At 42.3% G+C, this 20100-nt stretch overlaps 2 protein-coding genes across 4 annotated transcripts in view; both read left to right on the top strand.

The window, feature by feature from the left end:
* Positions 1-11024, top strand: part of n4bp2 (NEDD4 binding protein 2) — a 13372-nt gene extending 2348 nt beyond the window's left edge. The window contains exons 2-16 of one of the 2 annotated variants that reach the window (XM_054604816.1): positions 1-404; positions 1211-1335; positions 1465-1553; positions 1839-1915; positions 2075-2215; positions 2793-5398; positions 5513-5598; positions 5690-5735; positions 7023-7177; positions 7275-7399; positions 7574-7700; positions 8137-8313; positions 8483-8651; positions 9612-9735; positions 9817-11024. The exon at positions 1-404 is cut by the window's left edge and continues 611 nt beyond it. In XM_054604816.1, the coding sequence (XP_054460791.1) occupies positions 1-404; positions 1211-1335; positions 1465-1553; positions 1839-1915; positions 2075-2215; positions 2793-5398; positions 5513-5598; positions 5690-5735; positions 7023-7177; positions 7275-7399; positions 7574-7700; positions 8137-8313; positions 8483-8651; positions 9612-9735; positions 9817-9862 (4497 nt within the window). In that variant the 3' untranslated portion in view covers positions 9863-11024. Of the gene's footprint in view, positions 405-1210; positions 1336-1464; positions 1554-1838; positions 1916-2074; positions 2216-2792; positions 5399-5512; positions 5599-5689; positions 5736-6028; positions 6404-7022; positions 7178-7274; positions 7400-7573; positions 7701-8136; positions 8314-8482; positions 8652-9611; positions 9736-9816 lie in introns of those variants that run through there. The other variant, XM_054604817.1, reaches the window with a different exon arrangement.
* Positions 11025-13031: 2007 nt separating this feature from the next.
* Positions 13032-17235, top strand: rhoh (ras homolog family member H). Of its 2 annotated transcripts, none has more exons than XM_054604640.1 (2): positions 13032-13255; positions 14350-17235. In XM_054604640.1, exon 2 carries the CDS (start codon positions 14782-14784, stop codon positions 15358-15360), a length of 579 nt encoding a protein of 192 aa, XP_054460615.1. In that variant the 5' UTR covers positions 13032-13255; positions 14350-14781; the 3' UTR covers positions 15361-17235. The 2 variants fall into 2 exon arrangements, with proteins under 2 accessions (XP_054460615.1, XP_054460614.1); XM_054604639.1 differs by having other exon boundaries at positions 14347-17235.
* The last annotated feature ends 2865 nt before the right edge of the window (positions 17236-20100 follow it).

The following is a 20100-nucleotide window of genomic DNA, read 5'->3' as shown; positions in this document are numbered from 1 at the left end:
TTCTCAAACAAGACTGGGGTCGTGCCCTCTGAAGCAATAGTTGGCGGAGCGAGATCCAAGGTGAACACTTTGAATCAGGAGCTGGTTGGCTGCATGCCTTCAACCTGGAACGTGCAGGCACCGGTGTTTTCTCCCGGCGTCCACGGAAACCAGGGGCCGACCTTCATTACCCCCGTGGCTCATGCCCCGTCCGTCTGGTCCTGCCAACCCAGGCACGCCTCTCCCTGGCACAGTCAGGGCCCTGTCAGCCGAGCGCCTCTCAGACCCGCTGCTACTATTCCAAAGTCCTGGGCCATGACTGCCGTCCCACATCCACCCGCCCAGCACAGCAGGCTTCGTTTGGAAGGGAACGTCCTCGTGCTGCTACGCGGTGCTCCAGGATCTGGCAAGTCAACCTTGGCAAGGTGAGAATGTTGGGATACTTGCCAGTGTAATAAGAATCAACCGTTAATTTACATTTATTGATAACCTAAAGTTTTGTTTCTAAAAAGAAAATAAATCACAGACGCACCTTTTTACATGTAGTAAAAAACAGGTTCACTCTTGTTTTGATGGCCTGAGGATTTAGCTTTTTGGAGTGATTTAGACATTTTACTTTTGACCTACAAGGTATTAGATGGTGAGGCACCTCTTAGCAATGAGAGGGGCCTCAGGTATTTACAGCAGGGACAAGGTTGAGGCTGAAAACTAAAGGTTATAACGTTTCATAACTTGACACCTGGAGAGTCTCAGAGAGGCAGAAAGAGTGCACACCTTTTTTTCTTTGCCTTTTAGTTGATTTCATAACATTTACTTCTTCCTGTAAAATACTTTGTAAGTTGTGTTTTGAAAAGTTTTATAAAGTTTGCTTGTGTGTGTTAAAAGAGATAGGATCTTCCTCATTGACAGTGTTTTGGTACATTTTGTAAAAAGACAAAAAAGTAAGTTTAATGAAATCTTAAGTAAATAAGCAATTTGAGTATTTTGGTTGTTGTATTATGAAAAGACTCTTTCATTTTGTTTTAATCATCTACTTGCCAGCAGGTTCATGTAGCACAGTAACCAGTATTAATAGTTCAACGTGTGTGTGTGTGTGTGTGTGTGTCTGTGTGTGTGTGTGTGTGTGTGTGTGTGTGTGTGTGTGTGTGTGTGTGTGTGTGTGTGTGTGTGTGTGTGTGTGTGTGTGTGTGTGTGTGTGTGTGTGTGTGTGTGTGTGTGTGTGTGTGCGCAGAGCCTTCTTAGAGCACAACCCAGGTGGAGTTAGACTGAGCACAGATGATTATTTTATTCGCCATGGAGTTTATCAGTATGACCCCACTGCTCTGGGGGAGGCCCATGAGTGGAACCACAAACAAGGTAAGCAACACACACACACAGTTCTGATAAGAAGTGATGCAGCAGCAGATTTTTCCATCAGTGTAATTGATTGCCATTGTTTCCCCTTTAAGTGCTGAAGTTTTGTCTTTTGTTAACTTTATTCCATAGCCAAGGAGGCGTTTGCAAGGGCCGCTAACCCCATCATCATTGACAATACCAACATGCAGGGCTGGGAGATGAAACCATACGTGGCTCAGGTCAGTCAGCTTGCTCCGTATACGTGAAGCATGGAAACTCAGATGTTGCGTGGCAAACGGATTCAGCTGTAGTATTATACTCTGGAGAGGAACTCAGTTAAACCCCTGTAATACATGACACTGTCAATGTGTTAGGCCGCTTCCAGACTGACTTCAGCTGTTCAGTTACACTGAATTACCTCTTTATGTATTAACACTGGCAGAAGCATTTTTCGTTTCTAAACAAATATATGTGCGATATATTTATGTACATCGTTCACATGACATTGTTATGAACTCTTCTAGGCACTGAAACATGGATACAAGGTGCTGTTCCGAGAGCCGGACACTTGGTGGAGGAACAAGCCCAGAGAACTGGAGAGGTGAGAGAGAGAGAGAGAAATCATAGTAGCATCTGTTTTTAATGTAGAATGTCAACTGAATTATTTATTTTTTGCACATGAAGAGCTGTTGGAGACTATTTTATATTTTGTGTGTCTCGTTTCTGTTTTGTTTGTGTTTGTCTCTATATGCATACTCAGACGTACCAAACACAATGTGCCCGTGGAAAAAATCCGACGCATGCTCGATTATTACGAGCGCTTCGTCACGGTCCAGTCCATCATGGGTTCACAGATGCCGGAGATGAAACAGCACCTCCTTCTGGAGAACAGAAGCTCGCAGTGAGTTTTACCTTCCGAACGTCTTAATCAGAATTCGGTTGTTCTAAGCTCCACCGTCTTGTGTCACTTCTGGTTGCAAAAAAAGAAAAGAAAAGATGGCTACTGCCTGAATGCCGAACTCGTGGCTTCAAAAGTAGATGTGCTCCTTGGATCACTTTCTGTATGTGACATTTAAAGACATTGTCAACGTTGAATACACCACAACACGTATTGATATGTTGATGAAATGAACTCTGCGAGGTTAGGAACTAATGTAGTAGACATATTCGACCGACAGGCACGACATTTCAATCATTACTGAGAACTAATGGAGTTCTTTAAGCAAATAGTATCATTATTTGTCTTTTCACTGCAAGAATTTACTTGTCTTAGAAAGTTACCTGTTTTTCAAAATTGTAGAAAAAAAACACATTTCTCTCCATCACTCTTGGCTAAAGTGATAAACTGTTTTTAGAAATGTTAAAAATTATATATTTTTGGTTTTATTCTAAATGCGCAGAAGGTCAAATATTACCTGGCTAAAATAAAAACTATTGAAAAACTATTTTACAATTCATATCTCTATTTTATTTTACAGGCCTGTGACTTCTAAAACACCCTGTCCTGACCTTGTTGGGCCACCTGGATTGGCTGAGAGATGTAAGAACTCCCGCCCTCAGCTGCACTCCTCCCTCCCAGACGTGTCATCTATTGGTCGATCTGGTGAAGTGGGAATGCTGGAAGACGGCACCCACAAATCCACAGAGTCCCTCAATTTCCAACCTACCGGAACTCTTACGGAGACCCCAGAAATGTTTGACGACATCGGTGACATAGATTTGGGGGAATTAGATTCTGAGTTAGATGCCCAATTAGAGCTGAATCGTGTAATAGGAGATCAGAGAATCCCAGACTGTATTGTGGAATCAGTGATGACCGAAGATCCTCGCAGGGATGAGTTGCCCGTGGCTTTCTCTGAATCCATTGCGCAAAGAGCGAGGAGAGAGAGACCGAGCAGGAGGTCTGGTTTCGACAGGTCGGAGCCCGCAGATCTGGTGAAAGACACTAACCAATCAGACAGCGAGGCGAAGGCGGCAAAAGGGAGTGAGACGGCGAGGGATGGGGGAGAGAAGGGAAGGCCTCAGCTGTTTGATTTTGCAGGTGATTGGCCATGCGGAGAGTCCCTCGAGCAGCGACGGGCGTGGAGAAGAGATGGGCATAGAGATGAAAACAGGAAGGAAGATGAAGGTGTGCCTCCAGATACTGACAAAAATAAAGCGAAGGTGCAGCCGGAACCTGACATGACGGAGTTTCAGAAGCTTCTTGATCTCATTCAGACGGGCGCGGCCAAAACTCAAATGGGCTCTCCCCGTTTGTCCTCACTTTCCCAGAGATTTGGAGAGGAAGTGGAGAAAGAAGAAGAGGCGGCAGTTAACAGCAGCATAGGTGAGTTACCTGACTGTGTGTTGGACTGGAAGGCGGCTGACTCTTGTAAGTTAAGGGAATCGAGAATTGACGGTTGGGAGGGACTTGAAGCCGGATATGAAGCCAGCCGCACCACAGGAGGGAAGGATAGTGTGTTAGAGATTGTCAGTGAATCTGTGGATTTGAAATCAACTGACCAAACAAATCCCATCCCAGCTCTTACTGCTGATTCCATAGTCATCTCCGAAACTCTGGAGGCAAATGTATGCCATGATGCAGTGGGGACCCACAATATTGTCTGTGATGTTGGTGCAGGGCCAGCCGATGGTCACACTGATACGGACAGGACAGAGGATGGCAGAGAGACTAAAGCTGATGCCGACGGGAGTGGTATTAGCGAGGCGAGCCAGAGTCCCGCGTGGGAGGGCTCTGTGGAGGCAGACAGCAGTGCCTTCAGTGGTGGCAGTCAGGAGAGAAAGCAGCGTCAGGGTCGTAGATTGGGGAAACAGTGCAAACTGGCGCTCACCTTCACTCAAAACTGCCCCGCTTCTTCACAGAGTACTCCCGAATGTCCCGACAGCGCAGCCCAAAGTGTGAATAGCATTCTGAATAGCACTACCACAGACGTGGAACCTGTCTCTAGCCTAAAGCCAGACTTTGACCTGTCCAAATCTGACGCACAGCCGCTGCCTCCTTCAACGATTCTCCCAGCAGTCACGGGCAGCCACAGCCAGACGGATCCTCTAGACTTTGCTCTTCTCTGGCGTCTGAATCGTCGAGGCAACGATGCAGTCGTCGTCGCCGCCTCCGCGTGTGGCCAAGCCGGCGGAAGCGTTGCAGTGCTGTCCGGCGAGTCCTCTCGCTTTGTGCCGGAGCTGTCCTCTGCCGTCTCAGCCGCGGTTGCCGTGCACCCGTCCACCCAAAGAGAGGTGCCTTACCATGTGGCGCACGAGAAGGGCACGCAGGTGGAGGAGAAGGAGCTCGGGGCAACTCAAGACCGTCTGGAGAGCCTACGCATCCTCAGCCGCCACTTCAAACTGGTCAGTTTTGACACTCTGGAGGACCTGTACGACAAATGCCACCAGGACCTCGAGTGGACGACCAACCTGCTGCTGGACTCCGGAGAGAGGTTCTTCAGAGAGGATGATGTGGAGGAGGAGGAGGAGGATGGTGCTGGGGCTGGAGCAGAGCAGAAGACATCCAGTCGGGGTGGAGCTTTAGGAGAAACTGAAGTGACCATTTTGCATCCTAATATACAAGAAGAGCCAACTGGGTTTGAGGAGGTGACTCAGCAGTCTGCAGTTAGTGAGTCAGATGACAGCGCCTATAATACCGATGCCCAAAGTTTTGGAGGTGCAGCTGCTCCAGTTAGAAACAAAGATCATCCTGATACAAAAACATCTAAAGGGGATCCGAGTGTGCCTCGTGCAGCAGACGAAGGAGAGAGACGTGGCGAAAGCAAAGCGGCATCAGAAGCTCCCCAAGAAGGCGCGTCTTGGGCTGGAGGATTAGACGACAGAGCGTTAATTGAGGAGTCCAGAGTTGAGATGGAGCAGGAGATCGCCAGCATGGACGAGGTCAACAGGCTGCTTCAGGCCGAGCTGGAGGAGATGGAGAGAGACCAGAAGGAGGTGGAGGAAGAGGAGAAGAGGGCCGGGAGGAGGCACGCGGAGGAGAGAAGGAGCAGACACCTGGACATTCAGAGCGTGGAGCTGAAACTACCCACTGAAGTGGCGATGCAGCTAATTGAACTGTTCGGTCCCGTCGGTGCAGACCCAGGTAACCAACACACTGGTACCACACTTATAACTCGCATTTAATAATCTGATGACTTCGCAGGCCTCGAAGCTGTTGTAAAGTCTAAAATGAACCTCTCCGGTTCACAATATTCAGGTGCATGCTCCGCTGATGAATATGCAGTGCAGATGGACCTGAACCTGGCCAAACTGCTCCACCAGAAGTGGAAGGAAACCATTCAGGTGAGCTCTTCAAAGCGACTGGAATCAGTATGTTTATGATACTACCAGGATTTACTGTGAGTGAGTCTTGACTGTGAATGCTGTTTTACAGGAAAAGCAGAGACAAGCAACTCTTTCCTTTCACTTGCTTCAAGAAAGTAAGTACACACACACACACACACACACACACACACACACACACACACACACACACACACACACACACACACACACACACACACACACACAGCCACAGAGGTCAATGTGAAAACCACTGTGTGTGGTTTTCTGTCCGTTCTTTGATATTTTAGCAACATGGTGTTCGGCTCCGTAAAGAGATACATGTATAGATGGCTCTTTCTAAGATAGCAAAGATGCAACGATTCCTGTTGTCAGGTGATTATAACCCAAAAAAAACATACTTATTCATTCATTTCATTTCTGCCCATAGATCTCCCATAAATGCTACCATTAAATGATGCTCCGTGGATTTTAAAGGATCAGTGTGTAATGGCAGCATACCTTTGCTCAGCATGTCAAACACTGTGTTGCATTCGCTCACATATACGCACTGAAAAACGTGCATGTAAAAAGCACAGATTGTTTTCTCGGTTCAGTTGTTTAACCCAGAATCTGCTTCATCAATATTTGTTGTGTTGTTTCACTCTGAATTCCAAAGCCTACCAAGATGTCTGCTGCATTTTTCCTATGTAACAGTGTTACCTGGTATTGTCCCAAGCGATCAAAGAACAACATTTTTCCAAGGCTGTGTATCGGAATACAATACTTATTGTCATACATGGGTCACGACAATGCACTACGTTATGATACAGTATGGTACAATACATAATGCAATACTCAATACTTTTTATTTCTATGAAAATAAAGTGCATACTGTAATTATTTTTGTGTCACTGAACTGTTTTTTTTTTTTTTTACTGAAATGCACTTGGCATAAATAAATTGGAAATGAAATGCATACTGTATTATTTTCTTATTGTGCAGTATTCAGTTACTCCAAGATGTTACTGCCTGTAGGGGGGAGCGATGTTTTGACACGTTTCTCCACCTCTTCGTAAAACCTGGGCACTACACTGCTACATCCATCATGTGTCAACGAGTCGGGATCACATAGCGCAGTTCCAGTTTGTGAGACACCATGTTGTGATATTGGCCGGATCATGTGACAGGCCAAGAGTTCACTTGTCTGAGCTTAGAAGGCAATAGGCAGCGACATCTAGCGTTACAGGAGCAGAAGAGGAGGTTGTTCGATACACACAGGGATTTGAGGGAATTTAAAGAACATCTTAAATCGGTTTTAAAACGGGACTTTTTTTTTTTTTTTTTTTTAAACTGATACTAGTCGCAGACATATTGCTACACTATCATTAAAAAATATATAACACATTCCTAATTTTCCTTTCACAACCCTTCTGAATGTGTAGGTTCGGCCCACTGGGGGGAGTCACAGTCGGCCAGAGCTGGATCACGAGACCAGACACAGATGCTGTACATGGACCACTGGAACGTGTCACGCCCCCACGTGTCTCTCAGAGATATCATCAAAGAGGAGCAGGCTTTGCAGGAGAACGTGGAAAAAGTAACAGGAACACGCCTATCCATACTTATCCTGGTTTGTTCCTCTCTGAGCACCACACATCCTGACCCCCCCCCTTTCCAACCCTCCTGTCTCTCAGACCAGACAAAGTCGTGCAGACCTGGACCGGCGTGATGGAGCCGCCCTATTGAAGGAAAAACAGCTGTTCTCCCTCTTCCCTGGCATTGACAGGCATTTCCTTCAGGACATCTTCAGAGACCACAAGTGAGAAAACTGTATTCATTGGATTTGGTTGACAGAGGCACCATCTTAAAAATTATAATACAAACATGCTTTCTTTTTTTCCCCCCCTATACGAGAAAAACATATGTATCTGATGAGTTGAAGCACCGGTCCATACTCCTAACTGACTTGCATACGTGTTTTTTATTTACATAGCTACAGCCTGAGCCAGACGGAGCTGTTTCTCCGCTCTCTACTGGAGGAGGAGCCCGTCAAGACAGTGGTCGCCCCAGAGGCCCCTCGCTCCGACCACCTCAGAGCAGCCAGCAGGGAGAGAGAGAATGTATGTGTAACACATACTGTGTAGTCTTGTGTATGATGTCTATCTTGTGACCTCTGCATCTTTATTTAATTTCCTCACCACAGCATTTATTTGTCACCTTTAGTTGCTGTGTTTGGAATAACGATGTGTTTGATATATGTGATATATATATATATATATATATATATATATATATATATAGCAAGAATTTATCTTCACAACATCACAAAAGAATGCCCCTAAAACAATGTTTTCAAGAATGTATCCATCATATATTGTACTGCCATATGTCATAGTTCAGTTTTTCCTCTATATACATTTTGCAGCGGCTGCCGTCCAAATTTTAGGAAATAAAATCAAGTGAAACAATGATTAGCAGACTACGTTGCTAGGAAGCTACTTGGCCGGGAATTTATTTTCACTTTCCCCTTCTTTTCTTCTTCTTTTTTTTTCTCAGAGGCAGAAGCCCCTGGAGTCAGCCGTACTCGACTATCAGGATACAGAGGACCCAGAGTATGTGGACTTCAGGGCCGAGGCCACACAACAAAGGGGCCGACAGCTCGAGTGTTTCTCCAAGGCTGCTGAGGCCCACAAGCAAGGACGCAAACAAGTGGCCTCATTTTACGCACAACAGGTAAGAAGCTGAATGTCTTTATGGGACATGGGGGAAATATACTGTATATGCTCCAAACTTAATCACTGAGCTTTCCTCGTATTTGTTTTATTTTGAAGGTTTAGCTCTTCTTTTATTAATAAATGAATTTGCGCTCACAATGAATGAATTTGAATTTGCTTTTTTGTAGGGACAATTACATGGCCAGCGGATGCGTGAGGCAAATCACCGCGCAGCAATCCAGATCTTTGAGCGGGTCAACTCATCACTTCTGCCTAACAACATCCTGGACCTCCATGGGCTGCATGTAAACGAGGCCTTGCAGCATCTGGCCCAGGTCTTACAGGACAAAACCACAGGTGATTAGCAATACGCTGTACTGTATACACTCTGTGATAGTAGAGGGGGAGGATGAATGATAACAAATCTACATTCTAGATCAGTGTCTCACATTAGCGGGAACAAGTAGGCTCAAAAATATGAAAACAGGTTCATTATTCTACAATAACAATTACAATTTCTGTGTTTTTGTTTACTATCAGCTGTTTTACTAAACGCCAAACTCAGGATAGTTAAGGCTCTGGCCTGAACTTAAGCAACAAAATACAGCCCACCCTTGTGTTTTGTTGACGCCTCATTTCCTCATTGTTGGTTGAGCCCGATGATTGGCTGACGAAATACAAAAATGAGCGTAAAGAATTGTTATTACACCAAATAAGAAAATATTCCATTTTTTGGATGTTCCACGAGCTATGCATGAACAAACAGACTGCCAGATGCAGACTCTATTTGGGGACAGGCAACACACAAACTGTATGGGTGCAAGTGTGTGTTTGTGTGTGTACACCATAGACTGTATATAATAAGGGAATAAATCAAGTGAGAAGTAGAGTCATTTTCTCATAGACTTCTATACTTGCAACCAGAGAGGTCGCCCCCTGATGGTCAGCAGAGAAAATGCACGTCTAAAACACTTTTACATAGGCTTTCCTTTTTATAACTAGGGGTTGCCCTCTGGAGTACTCGCTTATTTAGAATTTGGCAGGGGCCGAGCTGTGCAAAAAATGCCAATCACTCATACGGGGCATCAGAAAATCCTGTTGGGTTATGGGTAAGGGGTCCAACTGTGAGTCTTGCTCAAACAGGTTGGGTCCAGAATTGATTCAGAGCCGATTGCAGGTATTGGGTTGGTTCTGTTACACACCGACACAGTTGAGTGGTGCACATCTAAATCATGTTAGGGATCAGATCATCTAACAAGATAACTTAACTGAATTCTGCGTTTGTGTTTTGTTCGTCTCCGGCCGGTTCCTGTGTAGATTGTGAGCAGGGTCTGTGTCGACCTCAGCTCTCTGTCATCACAGGAAGAGGGAACCACAGCCAGGGGGGCGTGGCCCGCATCCGCCCTGCCGTTATAGACTACCTCACCAACAAACACTACAGGTATGCACACACACACACACACACACACGCGCACAACATGTTCACAACATGTTCATCGTCTCCTATCTCTTCATCTCTCAGGTTCACTGAGCCAAAGCCAGGTCTCGTGTTGGTCTCTTTGAAGTGAGAAGAACCTGGTTTACTGGATTCAAGCAAAAGCTGCTATGGAGGACAACACACTCTCACACACTCACACACACACACACACACACACACACACACACACACACACACACACACACACACACACACACAGACACACACACACACACACACACACACACACACACACACACACACTCACTCACTACACAATCACACACTATCTCTCTCTGCCACATATGGTACACACTCATCCCGTCTCTCTTTTTTCTCCATTATCTTATCTTTAAAATTTAGGTGCATTTTAGTTAAAATCATAATCATAATTTAGTTCCAAATAAGGTATTTTTATGCAGCTGTAAAGGTATAATGTATGTACATTTTAAATGTAAAAAGATTTTATAGCGTGAACTGTTTTTCTTTACAGTTATCTTTATGCCTTTTAAAGACTATGATAAGGAAAACCCTGTGTTGAGTGTTGAAACAAGACGTTCTTTAATCTTTCTTACATTCACCGACGGGGAGTCATGTTTGAGACATAATGTGATGATTTTAGGAAACTTTGAATGGATCATTATTGCGTACTGTTTATTTCGAGGTTGCTCTCTAGGGATTAAAGTGATAAGGCATCCATTTATTAGGGCCCATATTTAAGCCTTTTATACGATGGCAATTTTACATTTAATACAAGTTATCACGAAACCAAATGCAGAGTAGGAGGAGAGTTTTTTTCTCTCTTGGTTGTAGGGCTACAGGGCGACTCTTCAGATGATCAAAAAGTGAATAAATAGGCTGAACACACTGCTCTGTGAGTTCTGCAGCGGTCGGCCTCTTTTGTCTTAGCAGCTGCCTCAGCAATATGCTGCCTCTGTTCATTTACTTAAGGCCAAGCTTGGCTACCAATATATTTATATTCAAACTCAGGTAAAGATTCCACATTGTTAGGTTTTCTCTTTGGTGGCCAGTCGATTGTTTCCAGACTGTTCCTGGTAGCTTTTTTTTAACCCACTGTGCCAAATCCTTTAATGGTTGTATTTCTCAGGGTGCTACACTATGTTTGTAGGTTCAAAATAGTTTCTGTGTGATATTTTTCATAAAGCTGCAACGACAATGTTGACAAATTTTACTGACTGTACATAATGTTATTGAACGCAAATTGTATTTTTTTATTAATTTGTTCAAAGGTTTTACAGAAAATATTGTATTGTGAAATAAACTACTATTTGTTTACAGTTTAAGACTTGTGTGTGTGTATGTATGTATGTATGTATGTATGTATGTTTAAGTCAATGGATATGTGTCATAGAGGAAAACATAACCCTGTGTTACAGCTGCTTAAACAAAACATGGGAAACCAATTTTAGTCATTTTATATTAGTCTGTCTCAAAGCATCTACCAGTTTGTCAGTGATATCACGTATATTGTGCCCTTTTTAAAGTGGAGGTGATGCTGATTTACAATGATGTTTTTTCATTAAATACGAAGAGATTGTGTACGACAAATAACAACTATTGTTTCATAGGTTCCCCAACATTTATACAGTAGTATAAAGCCAGATTTAAAGATCTCTCAATGGGACAAAAATAGATAATCCCTTAAACAGATTTTTTTTTACTAAACTAATGAGGTTTTGGAACCCCTGGGAAAAACTTTAGCTATAGAGATGATGAAATCCGTGTTTCCGGGAGGTAGAGGAGGGTAAAAACATGAATTAGTGCACATTTTAAAACAAAAAGAATGTGTGTTGTGTTTATGTCACAGCCTGATTTTTACTCATTTAGATGGTAGCAGATAATCAGCTATTCACTTGTAAATTAAAACGTAAAGTTATTTGTTAGCATGACCATTGACTACCAATTTATTTGGAGCAAGAAATGTAAAACAATTGCATTGTTAAAAAACTAATTCTTCACAACAGAGGAACCAAATCTTTTTTTCCCCACGCATTCTTTACCCTTGTCAAAACCTGGTGCCTACATTAACCACAATGCAACTCGAACGCAGACAGTATGGACGGAGTTGCAGTTGTGTCAAGGTAGTAGCTGCTAATTTAGGTCTGCTAAACTCACATGTTTTCTAACTCCACACCAACAGATTTTTGTCTGATTTTCAAACTTGTATTCTTCAGATCCAATCGACGCTGACTTAAGTGACATCACTTGAGCCAAATTCTCAGATTTCGCAGGCAGCTCCCTAAACAAAACGAAGTTGCTGCAGGTTCCCAATTATTTATTTATGTATTTATATATACATTAATTTACCAGGGCCAGTGCACATTAATCAACATTTCAGTTTCCACCTCAATGTGAATGTGCCAGAGTAAGCTAGAGCACTATTTTTTGTCTGTAGACCCTGGGCCGGTTATTCCAATATTATTCAACGGCAAACACTATAGTACAACACTGTACAGCACAATACAACACAAATACATTACAAAAGCAGCAGATTTGTAAAATCAATGAGTATGTAACGGCAGTGCCAGAGATGAGGTAGAATGATTACTTAAGATAAGATAAGATAATCCTTTATTAGTCCCGCAGCGGGGAAATTTGCAGGCTTACAGCAGCATAGGGTAAAGTGCACACGAGACATAGCAAGAGAAAGACAAGATTAAAATTTAAATGAAATAAAAAAACAAGTATTATAAATAAGCAATAAAAAAACAGTAGAAAATCAACAATAACTGAAATATTATATTTACAGACAGAAAAAACTATTAAAGCTATAATTGCACAGTGTATTGAATTGCACATGTGGTCATGTGGTCTGCTGGGAGCAGAGCTGGTTGTGCAGCCTGACAGCAGCTGGAAGGAAGGACCTTGTGATGCAGGTTTGGTTTGCTTTAAGCTGTCTCTTTAGTTTTTGTTTAAATGTTAGGTAATTAGTGCTTTCTCTTGGTGATTGAGTTGGAGGTGGTTTTCTTTTGATTACAGAGCTCTCTCTTGTGTACCAACATCACCACTGTGATCATGGAGGTGATATTATTTAAATGATTTTATCTTAACCGCCTGCGAGCTCTGCTGCTGTGTGAAATGCCTGATAAAATGGTAAAAATCCACAACAGAAAAAAAAAACAACACAGCTGCTGAGGGGGAGGCAAGCAGAACACGAGACCCACCTCCTCACTCTCAACTAGCGGATGTGTTTGACTTTTCTTCTCTGTCGTACTTTCTCACTTCCCTCCTCTGCTGAACCAACCTCGGCATTGTCAGGCAGGTGCCAAACTATTTCTCTGTGTTCTAATTAATACAGACTTTAGAAATGGCGTTTGAGGGTATCCAGTTTAGCAGATTATAATAGATAACAAACTGTTTCTGGAGTTTAAAGGTTTTTCGTTATTTTGGTTTTTTTTTGTCGGGGCCCTGAAGGCGGCAGCCGGCATCCGCCCGTTGAAGATCAAGAAGACTGACAAGAAAGGTAGTTATCTTGTTCTTTGTCTGATACAACACTGTGTTGCTGACGTTACTAGTCCATTCTATTCTATTGTAGTCTATTCTATTCTATTTGGAGATTTAATTAAAACTCCATAATGTGGGCAGAACCCTGAACTTATTTCAACAATAAAACCTTTTGAAATAAACAAGTGAGATCTTCATTAGAACAAAAACATCATTCTGAATGAGTAAAGTCATATTTTATTGTATGTAAACTAAAAGAAAAGCATGTTACATGAAGTAAGAGGAGTTTAACGAGGAGTTTAACAGTTGGAACAGTTACACTGAGGGTCTGAGCCTTGTTTTATGACTTTATTTATTTGTTATTTTATTCTTTATTATTTAACATTAGGCTGAGAGTGATTTATTCTTTAGAGATCATTTAGAAAGTTCAATTGTGGGGGAAAAAAAAAACAGATTGACGTGTGCTGCTTACGTTATGGAGGTCTTTCCATCTATGTGTCATGGCAGGTGGTTTTGAGGTTATGACTTATCACTTCTGCTGCTTTTTTATACAGTTGTCAAACTCTTAATTTAATGCAACAGAAATTAATAAAACAGATTTTGTAGATAAAAAAAACCATCAAAATGTGCTACTATTATTACTATTTTAAAAAGTAACAGACAGACATATCCTCTTCGTCTATCAGATATTTTTATGTTTATGGTGGACTGGTTTTGAAGGAGACTCATAAGCATAACTGGAGACAGACAAGTTTTATTTGTATGAGCTTGATAATACAGCAAACATGGACATATTGATTGTTAATGAGCCCCTGTTTAATTCTTCGGGATGAATTCTGGGTCACACCCAAACACAAAATCGTTACTTCCGTATTGAATCAGTACTTTCTTATACATGTAATGTTTTCCTTTTTTTAGTAAATATAAAACATGTCTGTCACAAAAAGAGAACAATTGATGCATCTGCCACATGCAGTACTCTATCAGTTGACTGCTCAACAGATATTTCTTATTTGTCTTGCAAAACGTATAAAGAGCCATGCTGCACGGCGGAGAATCTGTCTGGAGAGACGGATACTTCATATTGGTGACATGTCCTCTCTTCCTCAGTAGATTCCCCTCGTCATCTCTGAGAGGTTCGATGTGATAATGAAGGCCGGAAGACGGCAACCAGACCACGCAGCAGAGACCCTGAACCAGCGAGACGAGACGAGGGGGCCTGGAGACGGAAGACATTACGTGAGATGCGATTGAAGCTCACCGCTGGACAGCAGCTAACTGTAAATACCTACTCCATATCAGAGACGTTTAAGGACTCTGTAAAGAGAGACGTTGTAGGTGAGGTCACGGCTGAAATCTCCAGGAATGGAGTTCCTACCTGCTTTGTAAACTACCACGGGAGCAGAGCACACACACAGAGGAGTGATCGGTCGGCGTTGACAACCTGGTGAACCCTGTGCCTCTCAAGCTCCAGAGAGGTGACCCCTGAGACTCTTTCAACAGGACCATAGACATCTAGGGGAGCAAGACTTTCAGAGAACCACCATGGAGGAGATGTCGGTGAAGTGTGTCCTGGTCGGGGACAGCGCCGTGGGCAAGACAGCGCTGCTGGTCCGCTTCACCTCAGAGACCTTCCCGGACACCTACAAGCCCACGGTGTTCGAGAACACAGGGGTGGAGGTGTACATGGACGGGGTTCAGATCAGCCTGGGCCTGTGGGACACGGCGGGCAACGACAACTTCCGTCAAATCCGCCCGAGGTCCTACCAGCACGCCGACGTGGTCCTCGTCTGCTACTCCGTGGCCAACCTAAACTCCCTGGCGAGCATCCAGGACAAGTGGATGGCCGAGGTGCGGGAGAACCTGCCCAAGGTGCCGGTGCTGATCGTGGCCACGCAGACGGACCTGCGGGAGGCGGGGGCGCACCGGGGCAGCTGCATCACGGCGGCGGAGGGGAGACGCCTGGCTCATGATGTCCACGCCAAAGGCTACCTGGAGTGCTCGTCTTTGGGTAACCGCGGCGTGCAACAGGTGTTTGAGTATGCAGTGCGGACGGCCGTGCACCAGACCAGGAAACGGGCCAGGCGACGGATGTTCGGCATCAACCAGTGCAAAGTCTTTTGACCTTTGACCCTGACTTGGTGGGCACCTAATCCTTCAGGAGATGATTTTTTACACAATGCATCTCAGCTAGCTGTTCAGGGCTTTTCTTCTCTAAGACTCCCAAAACTCACACTATATTAAAAAAAAGATAATTTCTAGTTGTACTTTGGTGTGATCCAGAAAGAGACGTAGAAAATAACTTTTATTCTTCTGATCCGTCTGTGAAGTGAACCACAGCACGTCACACGGTTGGATTTCAAACTGGGCATCAGAGAAGTTTCGTCTGTCAGAAATTCTCCATTAAGAAGTTTGGTTGAGAAAGGCTTACGTAGAATTAAGCACTTAAAGCTTTAATATTGAAGCTGAACATACTTTTTCAAAGAGGGAAGCGTCCTAATATCTGAGTTTGCGGTTGGATCAGCAAATTAACTTTTAAATTGCAGTGTATAATGAATCTGAGCCTTTTATTACTGCAGATAAAATGACGCAACTGGGTTTTGCAGTTGCATAAGCTTTTTACAGTTTTGTCAAAATCAAGCAGTTTATTCTCATGTTCCTAAAATGGAATTCATATGAAATCAGTAAATAATGGTGAGTGTATGCTGTCAGCAATGATTTCAGAATACTTCAGAATAACAAAATGTGGGTGTCAGCTCAGAAAGCCCAATGGGTCCATATTTGATGCATAGAGCTCTTATTCTCTATTATTTCTCCAGAGATGATAATATTTCATATGATGAGACCAGAAATAAAGTCAGTTGGTAAAAGCGGTCTATACATTCCTCTCTCTCTCTCTCTCTCTCTCTCTCTCTCTCTCTTATATATATATGAATGTTAAATCTATTTAAAAGATACATATTTTTCACTCTGACATTAAATTTGACCAATGAATGACGCATATCAGTTTAAAAAAACAAATGACATCAAATTTACAAAATGATATAATGACGTAAAAAGACATTCAAAAATCAAATCAAAATCATCTGAAATGTTCACATTTTTGCATTTTATTTAAACCATATGCCACATGTTACGGTAACTGGATTTCTTGTGAATTTTATTTTTTATTTTTTTATTTAACTGTATACCTCATTTTAGAAAATATAAGGACATGACCTGCTTCCTATGTTTCTTGCAAACTGTCCTCGTAAATTATGATAAACCTAAGGATTCAACATATTGACACAGTATTGTTTAATTTATAAAAGCGAAATAAAAGACGTCTCTCCACTTTGGTATCCCTCTCTATCTTTTAGAGGGAGTTTGCATTAGTTTTGAATTAGAAGTCAGAACGTATTGAAATGTGCGCATTCATTATGAAAGCACCCTTTTCTTGACTTCCATTTTGTCTGACCCAAATAAACTCTAGAAAAATCTCGGTGTAGTTTAAAGAATTCGTATGTGAACGTCCCGCCTGCTTTGTATGTGTAATCTCATATTATTATGGCCACTTTAAATAAACAGATCTCATAGAGTTTCTTACTCTGTGTCTGATATACATACTTCTGTTACATGTGTATCACATATATCTAATCAAACTATAAAGCAAGTAATGTCTGTCTGTCTGTGGGTTCTTCACATAAATTGAGAAACGCTCATCTTATCTCCTTCATATTTGTTGGGTGTTTTTCTGGGGACCTCATGGAGTGCTTTGTTTGACTTTGGACTCGCTCAATGTTGCCAAACTAACTAGCTCTAGCATTGGTTTTGTCAAAGCAAGCGACTATTAAGCCTGTTTGGAAATAACTTTGATTAAGTGTATTCCACTGATGTTTCTGATGCCGAGCAACCTGGGTGTGTTTTTCAGGGCCGGATTCGGGGATTTGAGGGCCCCAGGTTAACACTGTCTTGTTTTACTTTCTCTAAATGGGAACATTGGTATTGGAAGAAGATTTCAAAAAAATAAAATAAAGAAAATTATGACATCTGAACAGTAAACGCATTCAAATGTTTACTTCAAGAGAAAGAGAGGCATTATCAGCACAATGTTCTTTGGTTTACTTAACGTCTGTTCAAGGTGGAGCTCTCAATTCTTACATGGTGCTGGACATTTTTAATGAATTATAATGCATGTTATTTTAATTGTAATATTTTGACAGTTAATTCTGAATTTGCAACATAACCAAAAACATTTCTCTGTCAAGTAAATGTAGAACTACATTTACACTGTAGTGTATACAGTTAGTAAAAAGCTAATTCAAGGTACAATGAGTTAAAATAGTAACATCATTTTCATATCTAAACATCATAATAAAGTTATAGCTGCTTAGGGCCCTTTTAGTTGCCCCCCAAGTTCGCCTTCCTTACCTAAGAGTAAAGTCTGGCCCTGGTGTTTTTATCTCGTGAACCAGAGTGTGTCTCACTGGTGTTTCTGATCGCGAGTAGCTGTAACTTGGCTGTGTGAAGCTTCAATGTCATGGCAGGTGTACTGCTGAGGATCCAAAGGAAGTAGGGTGTTGAGTGTGAAGTTCTTCATATGAGCCATGTTTTAGAAAGCTGCAAGCAAAACACACCACAGGCCGAGCATTCTGCCCTTTCTGATCTGGCATGTTATCAACGGGCACAGCACCAGTGTAATATCAACACCATGTGCCAAACCTATGTGTGGAATGTGAAAGTTGTATTGGATGTTCATATACAAATACTTGGAATTTGACAATTTATGATTCAAATGTGTATCAGATTATCAGAGGCTATTTTTTATAAAAGAAGTAGGTCTAACTATTTCAACAGTGCTGTCGACATTATGTGCTGAGCGTCCGTAATGCAGTGTTCATAAATGCATAATTCAGTGGCCATACATGAAAATAAAGGAAGAGTTGCATACTAAATGCAATCATCTCAGTGAAAAAGTAAATCAAATGAGAACAACCAAGGCGAGTGTAACAACGCATAGGTAACATACGTACAAACACACACACATAGTTTAGGTCTGCGTTAAAAGATTTATTGTAGCCGAATGGTAATGTAAGCACAAAAAGACGACCAAGAACAGCAAACAACCAGGAAAAAAGCCACCCCCCTCACACACACACACACACACACACACACACACACACACACACACACACACACAGACACACACACACACCTTTCTCCCGCACTTTCTCTACATATCTCCGTCTCTTGTGGTGTTCATAGCCGCTGAGGATGAGAGGTGCAGTACAGGCTTTTCAAGGATATGCTGAGAAACACTTAACCACATCCCAGCACACACACATTACAAAGTAAAGCACCTCACGTGTTCACTCGTTCAGTCCCTTGCACACACTTACAGTACCAGTCAAAAGTTTGGACACACCTTTTCATTCAACTACTTTCAAGAATCTAAAATATAAAACATATTCTGGTTTGTTGAGCATTTGTTTGTTTACCACATAATTCCATATGTGTTCCTTCATAGTTTGGATGTCTTCAATATTAATCTACAATGTAGAAAAAAATAAAAATAAAGAAAGACCATTGAATGAGAAGGTGTGTCCAAACTTTTGACTGGTACTGTATACATGTGTTTAAATACACAACCGTACATACTGATCCATTTAAGTATTGAAGGTAATAACCAATAACAGAACTTGTGTACTACAATAAACCTCACATTTTTTCTTTACCATCTGTATCACCTGACAAGTGTGAACAGATTAATTCACAAAACAGCTTTTATCTTAAGTTTATAACATATAATTCAGTAATACATTTATTTTAAAATACTCTGCGTGTTGGTAAAGTTTGAGCATCAAGTGAATGACAAAAATAAATACTTTGAGAGTTTAACATGTTTGACTGACTGCTGCGGCCACATCTCTCATCTCTCTCTCTCATCTCTCTCTCTCTTTCTCTCTCTCCCACAACTACCACAGTGTCTTATCCCTCTCACACTCAAACACACACACACACACACACACGCTGTACAGGGTGAACTCAGTGCAGGCTGTTCTGACACACTTCTCAAGGGCTTCTTGGGTGTCATCCAATCCATCTCCACAGCAGACATTTTGACGTGTCACGGCCGAGGAGCAGAACAGGTGAAACTAACGTCACGAGTAATGGCCGCATTACTGGTGTAGTCTGCCGTTCCCCGACTACAAGTGAAATCAGTTGATTCTCATCAGCCAGTTCTCAGTTGCAGTGGTGGAAGGTAACTAAGTACATTCACTCAAGTAGCGTAATTAGTATACATTTCAAATTTTTTAACTCCATATTCAGTAATTAATTATATAGAATACAATCGACTAATACATTACGATGTATAATTTGGATAGTATACACCCTTTTTCATATCTGGGAGTAAATGTGCAAGCTACCCAGCAAAATGGTAAATGGACTGTACTTGTATAGCGCTTTTCTAGTCTTCCGACCACTCAAAGCGCTTTTACATTACTAATCATTCACCCCCATTCTTTCACTGATGACAGGGGCTACACCATGCAAGGCCATCCTGTCCATCAGGATCTACCTAATCATTCACACCCATTCATACACCGATGGCACAGCCTTCGGGAGCAACTCGGGGTCAAGTGTCTTGCCCAAGGACACATCGACATGGACTGCCAGAGCCAGGGATCGAACTGCTGATCCTCTGATTGGAGGACGACCCTGCTCTCCACTGAGCCACAGTCGCCCCAGTATATGAAGTAGTTGAAATTAGCCCCACCGTTTATTTCATTAATGCATCGATAACTACAATCCAATATTGGATTGTATGTTTGAATTTTTCTGAAAGGAGCCATCGTTCATAAAGTAAGCTTTTTACTTTTGGTG

This window comes from Anoplopoma fimbria, chromosome 9, assembly GCF_027596085.1.
Source record: "Anoplopoma fimbria isolate UVic2021 breed Golden Eagle Sablefish chromosome 9, Afim_UVic_2022, whole genome shotgun sequence".
NCBI classification, from domain to species: Eukaryota; Metazoa; Chordata; class Actinopteri; order Perciformes; family Anoplopomatidae; genus Anoplopoma; species Anoplopoma fimbria.
This window is presented reverse-complemented; position numbering and strand designations above follow the sequence as displayed.

Bases quoted from the DNA above. Each gene is read 5' to 3' on its own strand.
- rhoh (XM_054604640.1), top strand. From the start codon at position 14,782: ATGGAGGAGATGTCGGTGAAGTGTGTCCTGGTCGGGGACAGCGCCGTG.